Source organism: Branchiostoma belcheri, unplaced genomic scaffold (genome assembly GCF_001625305.1).
Source record: "Branchiostoma belcheri isolate BF01 breed outbred unplaced genomic scaffold, Haploidv18h27 scaffold33, whole genome shotgun sequence".
In the NCBI taxonomy this organism is placed as follows: domain Eukaryota; kingdom Metazoa; phylum Chordata; class Leptocardii; order Amphioxiformes; family Branchiostomatidae; genus Branchiostoma; species Branchiostoma belcheri.
Genome location: NW_017803943.1, coordinates 1,434,708 through 1,458,697, shown reverse-complemented (window position 1 = coordinate 1,458,697; position 23,990 = coordinate 1,434,708). Strand labels below are relative to the sequence as shown.

Sequence of the window (23,990 nt, the reverse complement as noted above, 5' to 3'; positions counted from 1 at the left end):
TACCAGGATGTAGAGTAAATAACACGCAATAAAATTTGTCACAATTATTTACAACCATCAGAAGTTTTTTTACCCCTGAATCATTTTATATTCATCTTCACCTCTTTATACTGACTTTTGCATGAAAAGATTCAAGAAAGGAGACTATAAAAATGTCTATGATCCTTGATTTGAAAGAACTACAGTAACTGTAAATCACTTAATGTTCAGTGTAACAAAAGTTTGCGGTCTGGGAAAAATGCGGTTGTTCACAGTGGCAGCAGGTGCAGCAAAAAAAGAAAGTTGGCAAATTATTTCTTCACAGTAATGATAAGTTTGTAGTGCAGATGTGACTGCAAAAACTGCTAATACAAGAGTACTGCAAAAAAATGTGATTTACAGTAAGTTGTGCCTGACTCAATCAAATTCATAGGGATCTGTAAGGCTTCTCCTTGCGTAAATGACATGTCAAGGGATCCCCGAATCACCGTGATGAAGCATCTTCCACTTCATTTTCACCCCAATCTCCTCACAATGGTGATTGAGTCGGAGCCTTGCATGAGGGTCTGCATGCTCTTTTCCGTAAGGTGTAGGCGGCCTCTTTATAATTTCCCGTAATTCGTAGGGAAGTCATTTTATTTACCGTTATTCGTAGTGAGGAGGCGAAAATTTAGCGTAAAACGTTGCCAGCCTTCCGGAAATTTAACGTAAAGCGTTGCAGGCCTCCATAAATTTAGCGTAAAGCGTAATCAGGACCCCCCATGCAGACCCTCTTGCATGCGACTTGGCATCACCAACGACATTCCTGACGCGGCTCCAACCGTCAGAAGACGTCATCAAGCTCCTGGTGACGACAGTCCAAGTGCAATGCGAAATTCAATGACATACAAGCTACCCCATCTGACTACATGCTTTACAAAAGCTGCGTAATTAAAAAATAATAATGCAGCCATGACGTCACAACACTGCAGCAAGATTATTATATGGGTCTTAGCTCGGGTTTTTATGGCCAAAATGTAGATATGTACATGTAATTTTGCGAGTGTGAAAATCAAGTGTTACTGGTTTGAAATAGTCGTGTATGTGGAAATGAATTGTCAATTTTTTGTATGAATTAAAAGACTACAATGTTTACATGTAGTAAGTGAAAAGAAATACTATGTACAGTATGTAAATGGGCCATGAATTTAAGATTTCATTTCATCAGTTTTCAAATGTCCTTTCCAGCCCAATAGCAAGGTCCAACTAGATAAACAAGGAAAGTCATCTCAATCCAGTTTTACTTCACTGAAGAGTTAATCCTCCACTGGTTGTGACAGAGGAGAGAGCCACTATGTACCAAGTTTGTCGATTGTACCACAGAAATTCCCATAGCTAGCTGACTTTTCAACAAGCACAATGAACAGTGGACCACAGCTTAACATCCCATCCTAGGAACTGCAACCCTTTCCGGTAGCATGATGCATGTTGGGTGAGCGACAACAGCCAGGATTCAAACTCCCAACCCCTTGGTCCAGAGGCAGGGTTGCTAAACCACTGAACTTTGCTTGCTACTACATCTACGCATTGGTGACTGGCCTCTGAGTAACGGAATGATATTCTCCTGCCCTAAGCCGGATGTGCCTTACAGCACAGTCATGCCAGTCATCACATCCCCACACACACGGCTGTATACACTCCAACTGGACCGTGATTCCAAAGGTAAACCTAGCGCTGACACCTACATGTAAGGGCTCTGTGCGACCGGAAGTGGGAGAGGAATGCCCCCCGTTTACTCACTCCTGTGTACCCAGTGTCTCATCTTGTGTGGAACAATGTGGGAACTGACACGCACCAACAAACGTAAACATGGCCCTGTTGACGGGTGACTCCGCTCGCTTGTTGGAGCGATCGATCGAACTAACGGCAGTTAATGTCAATGATTCAATCTACATGTATGAATTTAGTTTTTTACATCAGCAACAAGCAACAAAGCAATAACAAGATTTATGCATTTTTCAGAAGATGCTTTCAAACATCGCAAGTCATCTTCCATTGTAACAACAACCTTTCTTAAGTTAACATATTTGGGCTAACAGCCTACAAAACAGAATAGTAGTGAAAATGCATATTCCACACCCAATCAGGAATGTAGTCCAAAGTCAAAAGTGTACATCATATTGTATTCTCATTGTATTATAGAGAAGTGAAGATGTCATATTAATATTGCCCAGTTACTAGTATTATAAGCACCTGTTTTGTTGCAATACTACGTAGGCATGAATTAAAAATTTTAACTAGACTGAACAGCATAAATCAAAAATGTTTTTCATATATTGACAGAATAGTGCAACATTACATGCACATTAAAACAGTTGAGGTAGACACCCTGACATATCCATCCTCAGACGGACGTAACACCACAATATTAATATCCTACAAACCTGCCTGTTAATGCGCACTAACCTTAAAGTTTTATGGTCCTTCTTACCAGGACTTACAACACCTTCGTTTTTACGTCTGTTTGATGACGCTGACATAATAAGCGATCTAAAACCAAGTGGGAGTGACGTAGCCATTAAGAGTCCTCACGTTTATGCAGTAAGCAACCTTGTCCTTCGAGGCCTTGACTGATGCAAACCCGGGCCGGCAGAAATAGATCCGACATCACAGCCTTGCCAGGTCCGAATGCAGGGCGTTAAATGTATCTCTGCTATTTTTATCTATTTGGGGGAAGACAGAAGCCCGGGCTAATCGCTGCGCCTCCTCTCTGACGTAGGAGAGTGATTGCGCTGGGTTGGAAATAGTCCTGGAGGGTTCCGGAGGCGGGAGGAGAGACTACTCCCAATTTCACATCACGCTCTGCCTGACATCACCCCGGGAATAATTCTGACGCTTAACCTACAACCGTGAAATGCTGCGTTTTTGTTTCCTGGCTTGCAGTTTTCAATGTCGAAACTGAATTGTCTATGATGAAATATCATGCTTAAAATCAATAGGTAGAAACATAAATGTTCACCTTTTTAAAGATTCAACTACCAGGTATAGTCATGAAATGTAATTGAATAAATACATGTACGTATATGGCATGATTTCGTTGGTAAGACCATACCACTTTGGTTTCTTGGTTCTCTGATAATATAACTGATCCTGATTCTTAGAAGTAATCCTAATTCCAAGACATAATCTGGATTCTAAAAGATAATCCTATTACTGTAGGAAAGAATCCTGATTCTGAGAAATAATTCTGATTCTAAGATATAATCCTGACTCTGAGACAATTATTCCTGTTTCTAAAAGATAATTTGGCCTGATTATAAGAAATCCTAATCCTAAGAAATAATCCTGATACTGAGGAATAATCCTGAACTGAAATATGAACATGAATATGAACAGCTACAGCAGGGTGTGCATTACAGCAGTTACTGTAGTCAAACGCAAATTTACCTCCCATACAAGCCCTTTTTTAACCACAACCACTAATCTAAATGTTCACCCTAGAATATTCAAGAACCAAATAAGGAAACAAATCATTGTGGCCTTTAATAATTGAATTTCCAAGACGGCTCTAGCATCCAAAGATGCTGCCATTTGCTCAGCTTCTCCTTGACCTAAGACCGAGGTGTCCCCGGCCTGGCTGATTAATTAAATGGTAATCTGATGTATTCGTGCGCGGGAAAGGCATCGTCCATTTTGCAGCAGCGCTTTGCATACAAGCCAGCCACAGGGCTAACCGATATGCGGAATGGTTATATAAGTGGTGGCTGGTATCGATGCAAACTTGAGGCAAATAATGTAAGTCATGATTTATTGGGGGGTACTTTTATATTTGCGTGTTTGTTTTTTTTCAGTCACTTATGTACTGCAAATGTATCATTACTGCGAACAAATAATTTGCCAACTTTCTTTTTTTTTGCACCTGTCACCACTGCGAAATTTTGATACCGCAAATATATATACAGGGAATGTCAGTAGGTACATCTTATGTAAGGACTACTCTGCTTATTAGGGATTTCACAAATTCTATGTGAATTGAATGTAAACAACTTGTACAATATAGTAAAGTCAACGTACACACATAGGTACAGTAAGGGGTACTTTAAAATCTACTACTAGTACTGCTGGATTCCTGACAATATACAGGTATGATTGTGAATGATACATACTGTATTGCTCCAAAGTGAAAGAGCAACAGATGCATGTTTCATAATCATGTCAAAATTGGATTCATTGGTCATAAATACGTTAATGTGTGTGCATGTCAAAATATTATTGATTTTAAACATTTTTCCAGGAAGTGTGTTCAGAATTCAAAAAGGCCAGTGGCCTCTTTTTTCTAGCACAGTACTGATGAACATGTGCCATTTTATTCTTCTACTCCACACAGTTTTGGAGTTGTCCAAGGTTGCTATACAAGTGCAAGATGTGGCATTGGAAAGCAATGTATCAATTAAGCCAAAAGTTAAGCCTTCTGATGCATTTAATTTAAGATTACATGACTTGTATATCGATATCATGCACAGGAATTGAGAATACATGTTCACATTATCATTGCTTAAGCCAAAAGCAGGTAAAAATGGCTTTCTGGTATTTTCGTACATACATTTGTATGCAGACAAGCTTCAAGCATCATAACAGAATGCATCATTAGCGCTGTGTTTGTATATCATTGTATCCTGTTGCCAACCTGTTTACCATATCCTGGACATTCTGTCAAGTGACCACACACCCCACTGGTCACTGTGAAGAAGTAATCACAACAATTTGAAATCTGTGATGTGAAATGGACACATTTAACATTACCTGTACACAACTTGGTGATTTTATACTGACTTAGTTATACATGTACATGTACATGTATGTCAAACATTCGAAAGAAAGAAAAGCTGTGATGTGCGTATTCAGAACTACAGGTAAAAATTATATCTGAACTAAGATTAAAAAGGAATTTAAATTTTCAGATGAAGATCAGATTTCATATTAGGCTGCATATTCACTTTTTTGCCTAAATCATTAATTCAATATCATAGTGTGTTATCAATCAATAGTATTATTCTATATAAATAACATTGATATCATATAAATTGTATGATGTAAGAAATCACACATATTACAGGTTGCAAATCTCAGCTTAATTCTTGCCAGACAAGTTGCTACCTTGTACATGTAATATTCCCTTTTCTGTATTGAACATGCAAACGTATATAATGTCTGCAGAAGGTGGATACAACACCAGGATGCCCTGAATTTATTTTTAGTTGGTCTGAGACTGTAGCACAAAGAAAATGGCAATTTGTGGTCAAATTTTCTCAGCACCACAATTGCATCATTAGATACTAATACTAGGGGAGGAATGCTATGGTAATCAAGTTAGGAGCTTTTCCTGTCACAATTATAGTGAATCAATTGATCTTAATTTTCCACTGAAAGGATCCAAAAATGGATTTCATATCTCTCTTTCTTCCCACAGTAAACCCCAAGATAGGACCTCATCTGATAGATACAGAACCTGTGATATAGGTTATAATATCAGCCATCACAAATGGGAAGGGCCTACCATTGTTCAGATCAATCATGTAAACCAACTTAGCCCTGATCCTAAATCCACCACACATTTCAGACAACAAAACATCCCATCCAGGTAAAGGTGGCCCTGTTGAGATCGTAAGCGATGTTTTCCTTGCCGTGTTTTTGCAGGGGATTATTGTAGGCAGAAGGTAAGATCACAGAGGTGTTCATACGATCTGTGTACGTTTACCTGGGAATGTCTGCATGACGTGCATAGGGGCCCATCATGTAAGGGGCCTACACCTCTGCAACAGGATTCTATTACAAGCCATCTACCCCGTAATTTGCGCAATAACTCACGCAGAACATCCAACAAACTGAAGGACACGTAATAGGCAAATCGCCACCTGTAAAAACCACAATTTCTGCGTGTGTGTGCGGCCTGCGATGGCCAGGCTGCAAAACCCCACACCTCTGCACCGAGGTAATACGAGCCCGTTCCTAGGCACAAGAGATTAAGAGGGTACTTACAGAAAACGATATAGCATGCTATAGATGCCTCCCAGGGGACGGGAGGGATCCACGCTGCCTTTCTTGGCCGTCCCGTACCCACACCGGATTACGAACAAACCGTAAATATCGCCCCCGTTACAAGACTGCACCCCTCCTTTCTCTCTCCGCAGTGGCCAAGACGTATGATTGCAGTGAGAATGTGTCTTGCATTGCAGATTGGCTGGGCCGGGACATTAACATGCTCGTGTGGTTATCACCACAGAGCAGGGGGTGGGACCACGTCGGCTCTGATGTGGGATCCGGGAACCACTGGCAGGTGGATTCCCCATCTGCAAAAAAAACTGGCAACTAACAGCAGCCAGGAGACCTGGGGGGACCGATTTTAAGGGAATCCGTGTCATACCCATGTGAGGGAATGACATGCATGTACATTTGTAGGCCTACCTATCCGGCTCTGACGTCACCTCATCGTAGAAACATCGTCCTCACAGAATGTGAAAAGCATGGGCATGGGCGAGGGTGGAGGGTGGGAGAGACCTGCCTCCCTTTGGCCAGGAGTCGTCACAAGATATGTGGTCAGTCCCCGACGGCGTTGGCAGTTCTTGGGTGTCCCCACGCACACACAGGGCTCCGCTCTCCCCTCTTACATGGGGCTATGCCTGCCAGGCCACGGCTTGCTTGACGTCATATGATGCAAACAAAGACTCCAACCACTGTGCAAGCTGGGTGGGTGAGGACTCACGGCTTTATTCTTGTGGGGGTGGCAGGCTTGGGTGCTCAGCCCTTAAGCAAACACTGAGTAAGTACTTAGCCAACTCCAATCGTCATCATTTCCTTCAAGACGAAAAAGAGCATAGGGGAGACCTGTCAGCTTAACACACAACCTACATACACATGTAGGTGGCAGAACACCCTACGTAATTCTCGCCATACTTATTACGACATAGACAAATGACTACAAAATGCAAATCAGTGATTTACAACTTAAAGGTCAGAATGTAACACCTACTGTGGACAGGTGAATCACTTGCACAGGCTAAAAATGTTCAAAGTTTCAGATTGAAACAGTAATGAACATTATCATTGTTGTATACGAACTAGTTTCTCTTTACAACTTAATGTACAATCAACCTACAACTATAGTATAATTGAGTTCAGATGAATACAAGCTTAAGATTACAGTCTACTAGTGTAGTTTCTTTGTGTTGAGACATAATTATAATCAATATATATATATATATGTCAAACAGGCTCTTATGAACTAACATTTATGAACTAACAGTGTACAGCACTAGTGTTATGACAGTCTACTTTAATTTTATGATGGAGCCAAATTACTCAAATTATGATGACATCTTTCTGTCAAAGGGGATAAAGGGTAACTAAGGTCACAGAGGAAAAACCTAAATCAATCATTTTGTATCAAGCCTAACTACTTCATTTTCATTATGTTGACATTATTTATGGATTACCCACAATATAATCAACTCCAATTCTAATCATAAATATATCAGAGCCATTATTCTGTTGTTAAAATAGCTAAATGACCCTTGGTCAGTAACCATCATAATGGTAACATCCGTGTCCATAATATCACCAGGGTCTATAATATCACCACCTTGAGAAACAGTGTGCTTCAAGATATTTTTACTGCAACATACTTTTGGTATGCACTCCTGCACACCTCAAATGTACATACCTAGGGTATGTTGCAGTAAAAATATCTTTAAGCACACTTTTTCTCAAGGTGGCGATATTATGGACTATGGTGATATTATGGACACAGATGTTACATGTAACATCTTATGTTGCCATAAAGTACTAGTACTTCTAGCTAAATCTTTCAAAGTAAAGTGATTTAAGACATTTGTCTTACAGATAAAAGTAGTTCATATGAATTCTGTATCACAAATCCAGGTGTGTTTTGCCATCCTTACCATTTTTCATATCTTCTTTCTTATTAGCAAGTGGGTTACCTTTCGTAAACATGAGCGCTACAGATACATATGATTTGGTGAAAAATAAAAACAAACATCAAACAGATATAATACAGCATACTGCGACACCAGGATTTGTAAACATCAATGTATCTATTAGTTATGGATGGTCAACAAAATCGCCAATTGGTAACATGGAATAGATGATTTAGTGCAGGAGTGAATAATACAATTACAATATACTAAGTGACACACATACACATCATGCCTACACACATGCACATATATACAGTCATTATCATACACATGCAGTTCACAAGTACACGTGTCCGCAGACAACGCAGTACCTTGAACAGGGACAGGGGGCGTCACTACCTCAAGCCTGAATATACATGACTGTCTCCTGTCATGTGATAGTCAACATCAAATCATGTGACAAGAGAATTCCAAGATGAGATCTGACTTTAATGGGTTGATGAAGAGACAGAACTTGCACCTCAAAAGCTCCCAGAATAGAAAACTCTTGTTGGTGTGGGTATCGTTTAAGACATTTGTCAAAAGTACACACATTCATACATGTACACATACGTGTCATGTGCATATACCTCCTGGTATATACATGTACAGTGTACAATGTGACATACAGTCACACACACACACACACACACACTCATACACGAACAAGGACACACACACACACACTCATACACGAACAAGGACACACACACACACACACACTCATACACGAACAAGGACACACACACACACACACACACACACACACACACACACACATGAACACACATACACATACACACATGAGCACACACATACACACACACACATGGGCACATACACATTTACAACATACTTAGTATTTACATTGTTGTGTATAGAAACACTCACATAGGCCGCAAACACAGACATGCCTGTGACTGTGATCGAGGATACCTTTTATGCCTATTCAACATGTAAACCAGTACTAACAGGCATGTCATGTCAAGGGTAAGGGCCCTAAGCTGCAAGTAAATGTATGGCTTAAGCTTTGTGTATGACAACGGTAAACACGGGTCCTCTGGTCGGTGTGTTCTAGTCCGCCCTGTGCCTAAGTAATACACTGGTGGCCTAGTCTTTCTGACGTGATCATAAACAGCTTTTATCTCTAATGCAGTACTGACACGACAAGATACAATGATGATGATGATGATGACTAACAAAAGCAGGAAGATGTATAGCATTATGGAGAATGCTTTTAAGCAGGCTACTCTATAAAGTTCATGTCTATTTTGAAGCAACAAAAGAATACACTAGTAACAGAAATGTATATCCCATTGACATAATGATACTGTATCATCATCATACTATTATATTTGAATGACATAATTATAGAACCATAAATCAAGCATGTAATTTACCAATGGGAAATTATATAACATTTGCCGGACTATTACCATTAAGAATTGGTCATTCAGAATCATTACAAGGGTCAGGGGAGAGATAAAAACATTCTAGTTATTAACTTATTGAACTCAAGACTTCAGCAACATCACACAGCAAAATATCCCCCATGGGATAAAAGATGATAAACGGTGTCGTCAATGACTTATGAATAATGAATGACAGTTGTCAAATCATAAGAATATAAACTCTGCAGACTAATTGAGATTCTACAGTCGAAATATCTGAAAGCAATCCTAAAAGTCCTGTTAAGAGTTACTAGTATTACATTTAAGATGATAAGCTGTTACATTGAGCTAATACTAATAGTCTGTATAATGCATAATTGTGGAAGGTGATACTACATTGTATGTTTTATTGAAGGTTCTAAGATTCTTTCTATTCCTTAGAACTATTGCACCCAGAGGTGCAACAATTAATTCATGGTCTACCAAGGCTGGACTGCCAATGATTTGAACAAATCTAACTCATGATCAAACTCAAAGCAGTAGAAAGTGCAATACTTCACTGTAGCAGACACTAGTGTATTCAATGCCTATATAAGAGTAATCATAATCCTCTTACCGGGGTATTGCCCAATGAAAGCACGCTTTATCAAATAGAACAAAACATTCAACTAGCATTACGGCCTGTTTTTGATGATGATAGTCTAATCAAGGACATTATACTATGTATAATGTCCTTGGTCTAATCAAATTAACCTCCCTGGTCTTATGACGTAGTCATAACGCTGTATATGAATACACAATCATTGATCAGTGCCCCTTTTCTTCAGAATCGACAAACGACAGCTAGTTAGGTGGATCTGTTTTGGATAATGGTGTTATTCTCAGTTGCCCTTTGACTGACCTTGAACCTTGGCCCCTCAACCATGCATGCAAAACCTATAGCTTTTCTAGAATCTATAGAAACAACGAAGTGCATTGTAAAACTGCTTTCAGATGCTATAGTATGTGATCATTAAGTGTTTGCATGACCTGAAGCCGAGGTTGAACAGGAAATGGGCTCCTGTAGTTTTATCTAATTGTGAGGTATCCGGAAAGCCTGAGGACACAGTCATGTGTGTAATCTGTGTGACACTGTTGATCCCCACAAGCTCTTCTTTAGATAGACATCAGCTATTGTTGTCTTAACCTTGACTCTATTGAGAAAACATGATGATAACATCTTGTGGCAGCATAAATGTCAGCGTCTGCACAGTGACTGTTTTTAAAACCAAACACCTACATGTATGTACAGTATGAGGCATTGTATTTGAACATTGCCAGTACTCAAAGACCAATGTACCAATACTTACACACACAACCAAAGTATTATTACACACAATTGTACACGAGAGCAAACAATCTAGAAATGATCAGTCAGCTGTTACCGTTCGAGGGCCGTTTCTGTCTAAACAGCTGGAAATTCTCTGACCTATTGACCACAGTAATGAGAAGAAGCCCACGATATTTACCGCAGCTTTTTGGTAGCCCCTGGAATTATGTCCATATCCACCCAAGCCGGTTCTTCTTCTCTACATTCCATGCGTACTTGAAGGATTCGACCCCGTCCTCGAGAAAAACGACCATGGGAGAGAGATCAGGGAAGAGCGCTAGCTCCGCAGTTTGGTAACCTTCTGTGAATTACAGTCATAATTGTCCCGTGTAAACATCTTTGCCACATTGTATCAAGGCAGGAAGGCAGACGTCACTAATCTCCCCTCATGACGTCAGTAGCTAATAACAGGTCAAAGGACTGCCCGGACTGGTCCACAGATACACGGGGGTGACCTACATTTGTATCTTACCCAACGTCCTTCGATAATTACTGAACCATAACATTCTTCAAGAAAGCAATATCTTTCCCCATACCGCGACATAAAAGTTCCTTGGGAAAACGACAGCCCTTTTGTGTGGAAAGTCATGGATGACAAGTCTGTATGAGATAAAGATGTCCTCCCTACCGGAATGGAATCTTCTACATGTATTTACATTTGTCAGGTATGCATAATGTTGTCTGCAGACCGTTCCACCCCACAGACTTCAAGACGGGGATTTTGTCTTGCTCTTGTGCTTATCAAATCTTTTATCATACCTTGGAAGGCAAACAGTCTATTGAATAATGAAAGTATGATAAAAACTGTACTCTCCTATGAATGTTGCATACTTCTCTTGACCATTTAATCGCTTTAAAAATCCTTTAAATTAGATCTAAATCCCCTATCTGAATGTGAAAGGTTCTGTGACCTGTAAATTCTAAGAAAGGACTGTCAAATGATTTCCGGTCAGGTCCCTTGCAGACCCTAGGAATTCCAGGAGGAAACAAACTGACACACATCTAGATGTGGAGAGGCTTTTCCTTCTTACTTGTTAGTGGCGCTAAGCTTTCTCACATCCTGTTGCTTTCCTTCAAGAGTTAACATTATACTAAGAGGTTGAAAATATTTTGGAGAAACTTGGTATTAGAACTGTCACTTTAAAACATGTTGTAGAAGTCACTGTTTCGTCACACTTTCATTTCCTATGCCGTCTGCATGCGTATGACTCAATATTGTTTGGGTTAATCAACATTATCAAGATGGGTTCATGTACACACACATGTAGCCTCTAGGCTAGCTACTACTACTACTAGGCTTCAGGAAGTGGCTGCAAAGAGTAGAAATTGGACAAATAGAGACTGAGATAACATCCCAGGGAGTGCGGCAAACTGTACCCTCATGAGCTGACACCTGAGTGAGTGATGAAACGTTTTATGTTGTACAAGTTAGAGAGATTGCCAACATCTAAAAAAATCCCTACCTACCAACCTCCGAATTATTTTAGGACTTTAACAGGAAACACTAGGCCTTTCCCTAGGCCTAGGTTCGATCACAAACTATTTAAATGATACCAGTAATTATAATGTGACTGAACATTTAGGATATGTTTAGCAATGTTAAATAAAGATCTCATCCACTCTGCCGGTACCCTGGGTACCATCCGGATTTTCGCTACGCAACGCTCGAAAAAAAGATTTTTTTTCGAGTGTTGCGTAGTGAAAATCCGGATGGTACCCAGGCTACTCTGCCGGATCAGAATCGCCTACTCTAGATCTACCGGCAGAGGTCCTCAGATCATGATCGTATGGTTGAGAGATCGATACTCCAATCACCGATTCTACATGATTGGAGTCTCTACTATAACATATACATTTGTATATGTGTATGTAGGTTAGTTATAAGGTTTCCAGCTGTTACAAGGCATGGTTTAGGGAGTACCTGAGTGAATGAACTCCAGTCACATTTGGTCCCCCCCTGGTGTTTGTTTGTCTAGCAACTCATGTAAGGCATAAAATCCATTATACCCATTAGTCACACTAAAGAAACCATACAACAGTTCCACATACTGTCTACTTACACCCTTACATGTCTCACAAGGCAAACAGTTTACCTTAAAACGTCTTCCATGAAGAATCTCGCAGTGACTTTGCATGTTTCTATAAGCCTGGCTGCCCTACAACCTTGGACAAGTGGCATAGGTGGTGGGATCGTATGGCCTTCTCGTCTCATGTAACTGTGTTGAGACAGAGGAAAGCGGTGTACCTATCCCTGACGGGGCATTGTGTAACAAAGGCCTCCACCACATCTGTCACCACCTTGACCTTCCCTTGACCTCCGAGGATCAAAAGCACCACCAGAAGCAGCTCGGCTGAACTTCCCATGAAGGCAAAGAGCTACAAAACCCTCCGACTACATGTTAAGTCTCCACCAGACTCCTTTGCAGGCTGAATAAATAGTAGAAATTGGCCTAAAAAGGAACATAACTGGCCAGGGGAGTTAGCTGGCCATAGAGGGTACGTCCAATTTGCCTGCAAGGATTTTTGGACCCTCAAATGGCCAAAAAAGGAATGTAACTGGCCAGGGGAGTTAGCCGGCCATAGAGGGTCCAAAAATCCTTGCAGGCAAATTGGACTCTCTATGGCTGGCTATCAAACTCCCCTGGCCAGTTACGAATTTCCTTTTTACTAATTTTAGGCCGATTTCTACTATTCATTCCGCCTGCATTTAGGATTCTGCAGTGGAGACTCACTCTATGTTTTTCATGCATGGTTCTTTAGTCAACTCTTCTAAGAACTTCAAGGTACAACAACATCCTGTTTATCTCTGGTGACTCAAACATGGCTCCTTTAAGTTTGATTAATGTCTTAGACATGTTCTAGGACAGGTATGAGGGTCTGCATGCCCTTTTTCGTTAACCGTTATGGGCTATTTTAATTTACCGTTAATCGTTGCCGGCCCGCTCTAATTCAACGTTAAGCGTTATCAGTATATTCCTCGTGAAGCGTTATTGGTCGTTTTAATTCAACGTAAAACGTTATTTGTCATCCTGAATTCAGCGTTAAGCGTTAATGAATAATTCTTCGTTACGCCTAATTTTGCCTATCAAAGTGCAGGAAAATGCGTCATTAAAGGTTTAAAAATACAAAATTTCCCGGGGGAGAATGCCCCCGGACCCCTCTACATTGCTCGCGCCTTTGGCGCTCGACTCGCGCTTCTGCGCTCGGTTCCTTCGGCTCTAGCCAGAACCAGTTTACCCTTCAATTTCCGGAGGTTTGCGGAGAGTTACAGAATTTTTAACGAATCCGTCATGCAACCTTGACAGGCAAATTAACAAAAATCTTGAGTAAAATATGAAAACATCAGAAGGACCGACAAACACTCTCAACACCATGATTTGCCTCTCAAAATGCGGGAAATTGCGTTTTTGAAGGCTTAAAAATCCTAAATTTCCCGGGGGAGCATTCCCCGGACCCCCCTAGATTACGATCAAAATCCATCGGTAAAACTGGGCAGACTGAAAAAATGCAAGCTGGCCGAAGTCGACTCGGACACCCCGGTATTTGTGGACGCACTCGGGGACCAGGGCAGGTGGGAAACACGGGGAACACATACCTTTAATGCATGCTTCATTACATGTAAGGTATACGTAATTTTGTCAGTGATCACCTTTTCTCACAAAGCGAGATACCAAATCCAGTGCAGCTCGAAAAAAAGCCTGTCAATTTACCGTTAAGCGTTGCCGGCCGTCCTGAATTTACCGTTAAGCGTTATCGGCCCTGCTGAATTTACCGTTAACCGTTGCCAGGACCCCCCCATGCAGACCCTCAGGTATGTCTAAGAGGTTCTCCCCTGGAGTCACCACGGCTACTTCCTGTCCAGACATACACTACATATCATTCCTCACTCCTTGATTTTGTCTTCTTTACTTTGTGTCGGTACTTAGTACCTTTGATACAGTTCCAGGTTCCTAAGGGGATGTCATTTTTTCTTAATTCCTTTTACAGTTCTCACAACAAATATTCTAGCCTCTAAGAAATTGAAAAAAGGCTACACTCAACTGTAGGAGTTGATTTTTGGATGCGCAAACTCAGACTCAGAGACAAAAGATTTTACCATTAGATACTTCCCAATTAACTGAAATTCATCAAAGTAATTCAATCAAAGTAGAGTAGAGCATCAGTATGCAAAGCACATGCACAGCAGTGCACGTACACCTTTGAAAGACATGTACTTTTTTCTTCATGCCTGCACCGGTGCAGGGGATATTAAAAATCACCTGCACCAGACAAATTTTACCTGCACCACTCAGAATTTGAGAAGTATGGATCATATTAAAAACTGTCCAGAAACCATTATTTATTTTATACTTCATACTAGGTGGTTACAGTCGATGCAGCAAATGAAAATCCACATACGCCTACATACATGTCAACCCAGTACATGGGCCAGTGCAAGTTAGGTGCACATACAGTTCCAATTTATCTATTCTGCACTAATGTGCATATGCACCCAGTATTTCAAGCCCAGACATTTTATATTCCATCTATTCTTGACAGTAGCATAGAATGATATACATAAATTCCCAGCTTTACATGGGTTACTGCAATGTACTGTAGTGACATAAATGTGAACAAAACTAATGAATGCAGATATACATAACGTATACCACATATCAAAGACTATCTACACTGTTAGTCCTTGATATGTTACATTGATTTGTGTTGGCTCCGGGGCCCTTTGAAAACTACCTTTGCGGCAATGTGTGCATCCTGATCAAATAACAATAAATAAATAGAGTAAAAAACCTGGTGATTGAATTTTCCTTCACAAGATATTCTTAAAACGCGGTGTGTTATTGTCCTTCCTGGGTCATATCAGGAAAAAAACATAATCCAAAAAATCAGGAGGCATTCCACGTACGCTCCATAAATTTCCTCTGAATGGGCTGTGGGCATCATTACTTCCCGTGCCTGACAGCGGTGCCGAAAGTCATGGGAAGGAGATTGATTGATGGTGGCATCCAGCCTTTATCCCCACCTTAGATTTCTGCTCAGATACCTCCCAGGGACGGCATTAGGGGAAATGAAGTCGCGGATTCACCACATCCTATGGTGTAAATTTAAACGTATACATGTACCATTTCATAATCACATTCCAATAGCTGAGCTACATGTACGTGCAATATGGTCAGTGCCTTGGTCTGTGTCTTTTGTAAAAATTGCACCCCAAAAATTGTTGTGAAAATTTTTTTTTTCTAAAATCAATAACTGCCCTGCCTCTATTTTGGGTCAATTGCAGGTACCTACATTTGTATCTCTATATATATTTGTACAATGGATAGAGCAAAACACACAGAAAACTGTATCATTAGTATATTTATCTCCCAGAATTTTGGCCATTCTGAAATGTCCTTAGTAACCCAGAATGAGCCAAACCAATTCATGATATGCCAATGCAAAAATGCTTCATTTAAAATTTAATGGCAATGTGCTTTAGCTTCATTATGTAATGGCAGATATATATATATACATGAGACCTACGCTTGACCCTAAAGACAAAAGTTTAAATTCTTTGACATCTTTAAAGATCACAGGCCAAAGAAAACATGAATAAAAAGCTTACTTGCTTGATCAACATAGATAATCCATCCTTTTTATTTTAAAAAGAACCCAATAAGTCTACTAATATTAAACAACAGAAATCTCAACACATTGCTTTATCTAGATTCAAGAATCACAGAAAAGACGACGTGTTTCCCTATTGCATAACAATATTTGATACATGTGATAATCATTCATGCGGCCGGTATAACGTACCCATGTACGTCTAATATAATACATTACCCACACTTCACCACACCCTTGACAGTATAAAATACATGACGTGCTGCCCACTACACCATGCCTGCGTTGCCAGAATGATAACCTTGATATTGTTTGATTCCTGTAAGCCAAATTGGTCCAGGAGACACTGCCCTTTGTACAAAGTACACAACGGCCTCGGGGAGGTTCATAAGGCTGTAAAATTCATGGTAAAGGTCACAGCAGGAAGAAGCGAGAAAAACATCTCCAACCAACCTGTTCCGCGAGCGAGAAAACCGGGAGAACGACGGAGTACTGAAGCTGCAATGTCTGAGCGACATAATGACTGCCGACACCACAACACCGCCGTACAGCGTAACCGACCCCCGGAGCTACTCGGTGGCAGCCGGAATCGATGAAACCCATCTGTCCGCCACACCAGTCGAATACGCTTCGTCCTCGGCTGATCAATAATAGATATTAACAACTCGCCTCAGGGTTGGCCATTAGATCAGTCCTAATATCCAAGACTGGAGGCCGGCCGGTCCACTCCGATTAACTACATCTGGCAAACACACACAACTTGGCAGTGATGAATACCAGACGGAGACAGTCAGTGCTATGGCAACAAACTAGGGTTGACGTTATGTTAATGTGGCGGCACAAGTACTGTGTCAACTTTCTTTCTCTTTAGCCTACACTTGCCAATCTTTTTTTGTCCGACCGCTAAAGTGATATATATTTGAGCTGGCAGTTCAATTATTAACCAAGAGGTCCAAATAGCCTCTTTATATGAACGCTAACCACCGGAGTCATCAGTCAAGTTGCAAAGTAATGATCAAATTTCCTATCTGGTACAAAAGTCCTTCTGCAAACATGATGTATGTATGCAGTGCAAACTGTTTGCTGGTACCAGAACTTTGACTCATGCTTATATAGGTATAGCTTCAATACCTTTAAGTAAACATAAACAGGATTATATAAGCAAGACCTTGAATTTTCTATCAGGTACACCAGCCCCCTAGCAAGTCAGCCTAAAATGCAGTCTTACTTAAAGGACGCTGGTTATTATAATAACTCTGTATCTACAATGTAGCTATAGGATGACAGTCCTGTGGCCAGTAAAACAGAATGAGCAAACAGATGTCATTGTCCCAAAGCTACGAATGACACATCAAAACCTAATATATATAAGTTATACATGTAGTAGTGTCTTCAACCAGCCCTCAGAATCCACTACATGTACTAGTGTGCCACAGATCTTCCCTCTTTCCTCTCATTCAAGCTCAGAGTAAATTCAGTAATACAGATTTAGCATAATGGTTAAACACAACGTAGAAAAAGGGTTCACATGACATAGGCACAGAATATTTATGCACATGTACCTGTGTACATGTACAGTTACTAATCACCACATCTATTAATCCCACTACCTGAGACCATTAGAGGAGTGAGAATCATGGAAGATAACACTTCAAACAACTTCTATTGCTCTGGTTGCCTCATTAGTAGGGTCTATTACGTAGATCTTCGGCTTGTTAGGTGGAGAGCATGCATGTAAGGACAATATAGCTTGCAACTGCATCATTTCTATAGTCCTCATGACGGAGATGTTACTAAGGCCAGGCCAACCTATTTCATTGGTTCTTAGAAATCTAGCAAGAGTTTGATAAGAGAACAATGGGCGGTGAGAACAACTTGCATCTGATGACTACATTCCTCGTCGCTTCAGATCGAAACTTCGGTCCAGGAATATTGCTTTAAATCCGAGAACCCATGAATGTAACTGGTAGCCTTTAAGAAGACTGCAGCTAACAACTGCCTGGACTTGCCTTCAATGTTAACTACCTTTTGAACATCCTTTATACTAGTCAAAATGTAACTATCTTATAGGCAATGCAAGGTGACCTTGTGAAATCAAAATATGTGCAGTGTCGCACATTCTGTTCCCTGACTGGAAAGCCTGTTGTTGTGGGTTTGTGTGGACTGACCTGGACAGAGTGACTTGGAACAGCGGCGCACTCGAGCAGTGCTTCAGTCCAGGTTCCTCAATATTCCTGTACATCCCGTGACAACAGCACAGAGGCCTACAGGTCCTTACATGCACCGAGGATGAGCACAGAGACTGTACGACTTGTTGACATCAAGTTGTGAGGTCCGACAAGGCGGCATCGCCAACACACACAGAGTCCGTCCATCCCGGCTCAGATGTAAATACAGCCATCGAGATCAAGCCGATACTAGAATAACGTCCGTCAATATGCACCCACCGTATCACCTTACCAATCTTTTCTGCATAACAATGGGGAAAAGTATCCCAGGTCAGCCCTTTGCCTTTCACACATCCGCCAGGGTACTTGTCACACCGACCACGGGCTAAAAAAGTGCCACTTTGTTTACGCAGACCTCATATCTTTTGTCTTCAGAAAAACAGAGTCAGTGAAATACATTAGAATGTGTAGAACCGTGTACAATAATCCTGACAGGGTTTTGCTTACGGTGAGGATGACGTTCTTGAATTATTGACAGTAGTGATATAATCCGTACTCTTGTTACAACATAAACTTAGGCATGTGTACAATGAAAGCGTATCCTGGACAAATTTTACAAGTAACTCAAGCTCAGACTTTGAAGTCATGATCTGAGCCTGCAAAAGCATCCTTTCAACTGACTGTATTATACCAAGTGACCTGTCACACCTAACCCATTCATATAATTGTTATAGTTATAATTATAAACCAATTTAGAGCTTTTGTGTGCACTGAGTGGACAAGTCAATGCCCGCACACATGTACATACACAATGCAGTACTGCTACTTGCCAAAAGGTGGCACTCCAGTACTGCTTGACTTATTGGTGCTACGTAGCTGTACAAGTACAAGAATACACAAAATATTTCTTCAAAGCACAGATAACCTAAGTGTACTGTATCCTCTAGATCCAGGGGAGTCTAACCATTCCCAATTACACGTTTGACAAGAAAAATCTCGAAACAAAATGAAGGCACACTATTGCAATGATGAAAAAAAAAAAGTGTACATGCAGCATACATTGTACTCTTGTCAAGTATTTCTCTATTTGTTAGATTATTTAGCACCTACATTTTGTTAATTACATTATCAGGATGACAAATTTTTCATTTGAATATGAGGATTAAATGAAAAACTAGAAAATGTTAATGGCATTTTTTTCCAATTTTTTTGTGGTGACATGCTTCAAAACAGTAGGGAATCTCCCTAGACCCTCTACAGATGAATGAATGCGCAATTAAAAACTCATTAATGTAAGACAACCATTGAAGCATATAGTATTCGCTTCCTCAATCCAACACAGGAGACTAGTTTTACATCTAATTTTACAAATAAAAGGTGGGCAAGGCTAAGAAAAAAATATGTTCTCTAGTACCCACGAAAGCACATAAGACCATACAGGCAAACATGTACTACTAGCTTTCATTTTTTGCAAACTAATTGAATGACAAGAAATTAGACAAAGATCCAATACAATCATAGCCAGAATATAGAACATATATCTGACATATTACAAATAGCAGTCCTTAGTTTGCCTGTTTCATATGTCACGCCCATACCGTAACTTCTACCAATAGGCATAGCATATTTTCATAGGGGCTATGACAATAGAGTATCTTAAAAGAGGGTATTAAATTTCCATGGCCCATAAGGTGATGAGATTAATTAATGTATCGAATGGTGATGTCATTCCCTGTCTGTGCGTCTGTGTGCGGTAGGTATTAATTGGAACGATGCCTCGTTGGTCTCCTGGTTAATGAGTCCCTCACACCGGATGGTCTCACACGGGGGTTAGGGGGAGTGCAGGTATAATTAAGCCCGATGGGGCATGCTGGTCTCACCCTGACGTCGAATCAACAGAAATGCTGGGGCCCACTTGGTACAGCTTTCGGATCACCACCCTCTGGGGCCCAGAGCCCAGTTTCAATGTGGGCCCTCTTGCAAGAAGGATAGAGAGAAAGAATGGAATGGGTTAGGGAGGAAAGTCATATAACGTTACAGGCAGAAAAAAAATAATAAAACACAAGAGATAAGGCAACAATAGTCAGACTTGTAGATAGTAAGATAGTGATACAATGAAATGTCTTTTTCCCCATTGGTATGATACATAACAGTGTATCTAATCAAATTCAATACACTATCCCAAACCCAATACATAAATATGCACATACATCTACATTAGGATCATCAAACTCTAAGCTTCATACATACACATGTAGCTTCATATCTCCATAAGATGTTGCTATACATGTATATCCTTGATTGTGATGTTATAGTCAGAAATAGTAAATGTTATTAACAAGAAGACAGGTTTATTTGAAGTCAAGAAAGTGCCACCATGCTTGTATTATTATCTATATGTTGTTATTTCACAAGGGTATCAATATTATGGTAAATGACATCTATTAATTGTGTGCTTTGTAATGAGACAGAAACATAGACAATGGAAGAATGTTTTGTGTACCACACATGTACAGTAATATATGGTTTATACTTCATGTGTCAGTTTCTGTACTCTTCTTTACAACTGAGTCAACTTTCTTTTAGAACTAAAATCAGTATCACTGATTTCCTCATATAACATTGGCTAGATATGCAAAAACTAGGGTTTCAATCCTGAAAGAAACTGTCATACAGCCACCTACATTTATATACATGTAAGTACATGTACCAAGAAGCAAGATGAAGTCGGAAGTACATTTTTTTGTATTTTTTATACTAGACATTTATATAGTTATATATCTATATGCATTATACAAGACCTCAGAATTATTTGGCCCAGTGGGCCAAAATTTACAACAAAGATCTTCATTCATTGAATGATTTGTATGGATTCTGTATCTGCTTGAAGATAAACATGGTAGCCAGGCATTAGGCAGTAATGGAGTAACCAGAGGTTTGGCAGGAGGTATTGTTTCAATTAAGCCTGTTTTAATAACCCAGTTGCTGCCAGTGTTTGTTGATACAGATTACCAAGCTGTCAAAACATGAGACCACATGGTGCTGTCACCACAGGCTGCCATTAGCCTCTTATCAGCCATCACATGTGCTAATGATGGGGCCTTTTTACACCAGACATGGGGGGATGAAAGGCTGGGTCACTGTGAGGTCAGCTGTGTGTCATCACCTGTTGCCACCAACTGTGGCTCCCTGTCATTCCTAGCCTCAGCTTTAATAGGAGAAGATGGCAAAACTAGCTAGCTACTGCAAATCTTGAACCGTCTGCAGGGATTTCCTTTTCTTACAATGATGACAAAATTACTGTTTTCATAGAAAAACAATTGTGCACTGTGAATATGCATTACTGCTGTACTATGGAACAGTTTAAACCGATACTGTTTTATAAAATAACCAGTCTGAATTTGTTTTATCATCTCAATTTTGTTTCACATTGTATCATGTCAAATAGGCGCAACAATCCTAGAGGGTTCAAAACTTACCCTCTGAAATGCTTACAATGCTGTTTCCTGCATTTTGAGGGGCAAATTTTGCTAGCAGACTATTAAAGCTTAGTTAAATGACATCTCTATCCATCTTTACACACCTATTTTTGCCTGTTAAAGATGATGCATTGGACAACATTTTCGTTTGTCACGATCGGCAAAATTCCATCAAATGGTGGAAAGACAGACGCTGGCTAGAACACTGGTTTTTAACCATGTCAACACAGGGAAAACCTCTGCCTTTCCTTCCTGTCATGAAATACCCAAGAGACATATGAAGTTACAGTATGCACAGGACCTTTCCTGTTCACAAACTACAGGTGGCTACAGAAGATGCTCTACTGTCATTACTAACTATCAGTTGCTGACAAGGATCACCAGAGTTGAGTGAGGACGAATCTTATCCCAGTTTAAACCTTCAGATCATCCTGGGACTCATCACTTCCAGAAGGATGGACTGTGGTAAATGCATTCTGCACAGGGATTAAATAGTCATGCACCAGCGGGGTTTGAACCCCTAACCTCTGGGTCAGAAGTCCTGTTATCTGACCCATCACAGCTGGGTGCTGACAGAACAGTGAGTGAAAAGTGCTAATGATGGCAAGACTTAATCTCCAAGCAGATGTTTGGGGTAGATAAGAACAAACACATGTAAACAAGGACAGCAGATATATAACTGTCACATTTTCTTACTGGCTAGCTTCTAAACTGTGACTGCATTTTGTAAATTCTTACCTTTGTCTATCTATACCATGTCTATACCATGGCCTACAATGTACATTTATCTTCAAACAGTAACCAGTCCTCTATTGTTACTCTTACGCTTGGACTTATTTTTTACGTGTTTCAGACATTTTATCAGGCTTTCTTTTTTGGATTTTTTTCTTTTTACGCTAGATAAAAATGACTAAAACACGTCAAAAATAAGCCGAAGTCCAAACCTCTGCTTGGAGAGTACAGTATGCTGACTTGCGCTTACATTTGAGGTATAATATGAGACTTCTGCATTGGTGGGGGTAGCGAAAAAAAAAAAAACACGGCCATATATAAAAAGCTAACGATCATTCCCCCACAACCTCTGCTTGGAGACTACCGGGTGTAGGTAGAATACATTTCCTACGCAGTATGGGGGTGTAACTGCCTCCGAATTCCCCTGCTTCTAATTTCCGTGCACAGTCAGGCTCTGATGCAGTGTTCTCCCCCAAGCTGTGCTGCCATCATTAAACTCACTTCTCCACCAAAATACTCCCAGTCCCGACAGCAATTAGAACTTATCTGCTGCAGCCCAAGCAGGAATATGCTTATTTACCACACTCAAACTATAAAGGACAATTTTGGAAGATGTATTCAGAAATAATCAGATGCCATCATAGTACTGATGAGGACGAGGAAGTTACTGTAATTCACTTTATGTTCACATAGTACAGTAGCAAAAGTTCACGATCTGATGAGAAAAATGGAGGTGTTTACGGAACTATATGTTTACAGTGGCGATTATAGGTGGAGAAAAAAGAAAGTAGGCAAATCATCTTTTAATTGTAATGATAAGTTTGCGGTACAGAAATGACCCAAAAAAAAACGTGAACATACAAAAGTACTGCAAAAATTATCTCTTTTTTGTCTTTGGAACAGACCCAATATAGCTCTTACAAGGTCCAGTGATTGACTACATCTTCGACTGTTGGAATGCTCCTTAGTTTATATACGTGTACATGTTGTCGTCCTATCTTCCAAATCTATGTAAATTCAGTGGGGATCCAACAGCTACGCGTGATTCACCGCCATACATTACGCTCAACTCCCTTCCCAATAGCTATCTGATGAATCCATAAATTTTTCCACAGAAGAAGTTTGAGACATAAAGCCCTGCCTGGACAGCGTCATTATTTCTACTTGGGAATTGCTCAAAGCCAACCTTTGGGGCATTATACTCTGTGGACGGCGTAAAGACCACATTTCCCGTCTTGATGTTTCAGTCCTAATTATCTGGCAGTCCTGGAAGATCAGCACATACTGAGATAAACACAGCCTTTATGCAAGCA

The 23,990-nt window shown here is 40.3% G+C and overlaps 1 protein-coding gene across 21 annotated transcripts in view; it reads right to left on the bottom strand.

Annotated features, from left to right (window-relative positions):
• The window catches only part of LOC109475178 (cAMP-specific 3',5'-cyclic phosphodiesterase 4C-like), a 222,234-nt gene that overhangs the window by 22,105 nt on the left and 176,139 nt on the right, over positions 1 to 23,990 (bottom strand). For 8 of the 21 annotated variants that reach the window (XM_019775724.1, XM_019775716.1, XM_019775714.1 and 5 more), the window contains one exon: positions 20,347 to 20,442. The exons of 9 other annotated variants lie outside the window; for them this stretch is intronic. In XM_019775724.1, the coding sequence (XP_019631283.1) occupies positions 20,347 to 20,442 (96 nt within the window). Of the gene's footprint in view, positions 1 to 10,830; positions 11,284 to 12,784; positions 12,817 to 16,751; positions 16,832 to 18,466; positions 18,699 to 20,346; positions 20,443 to 23,990 lie in introns of those variants that run through there. 4 more of the 21 variants (XM_019775732.1, XM_019775734.1, XM_019775729.1 and 1 more) reach the window with 4 other exon arrangements.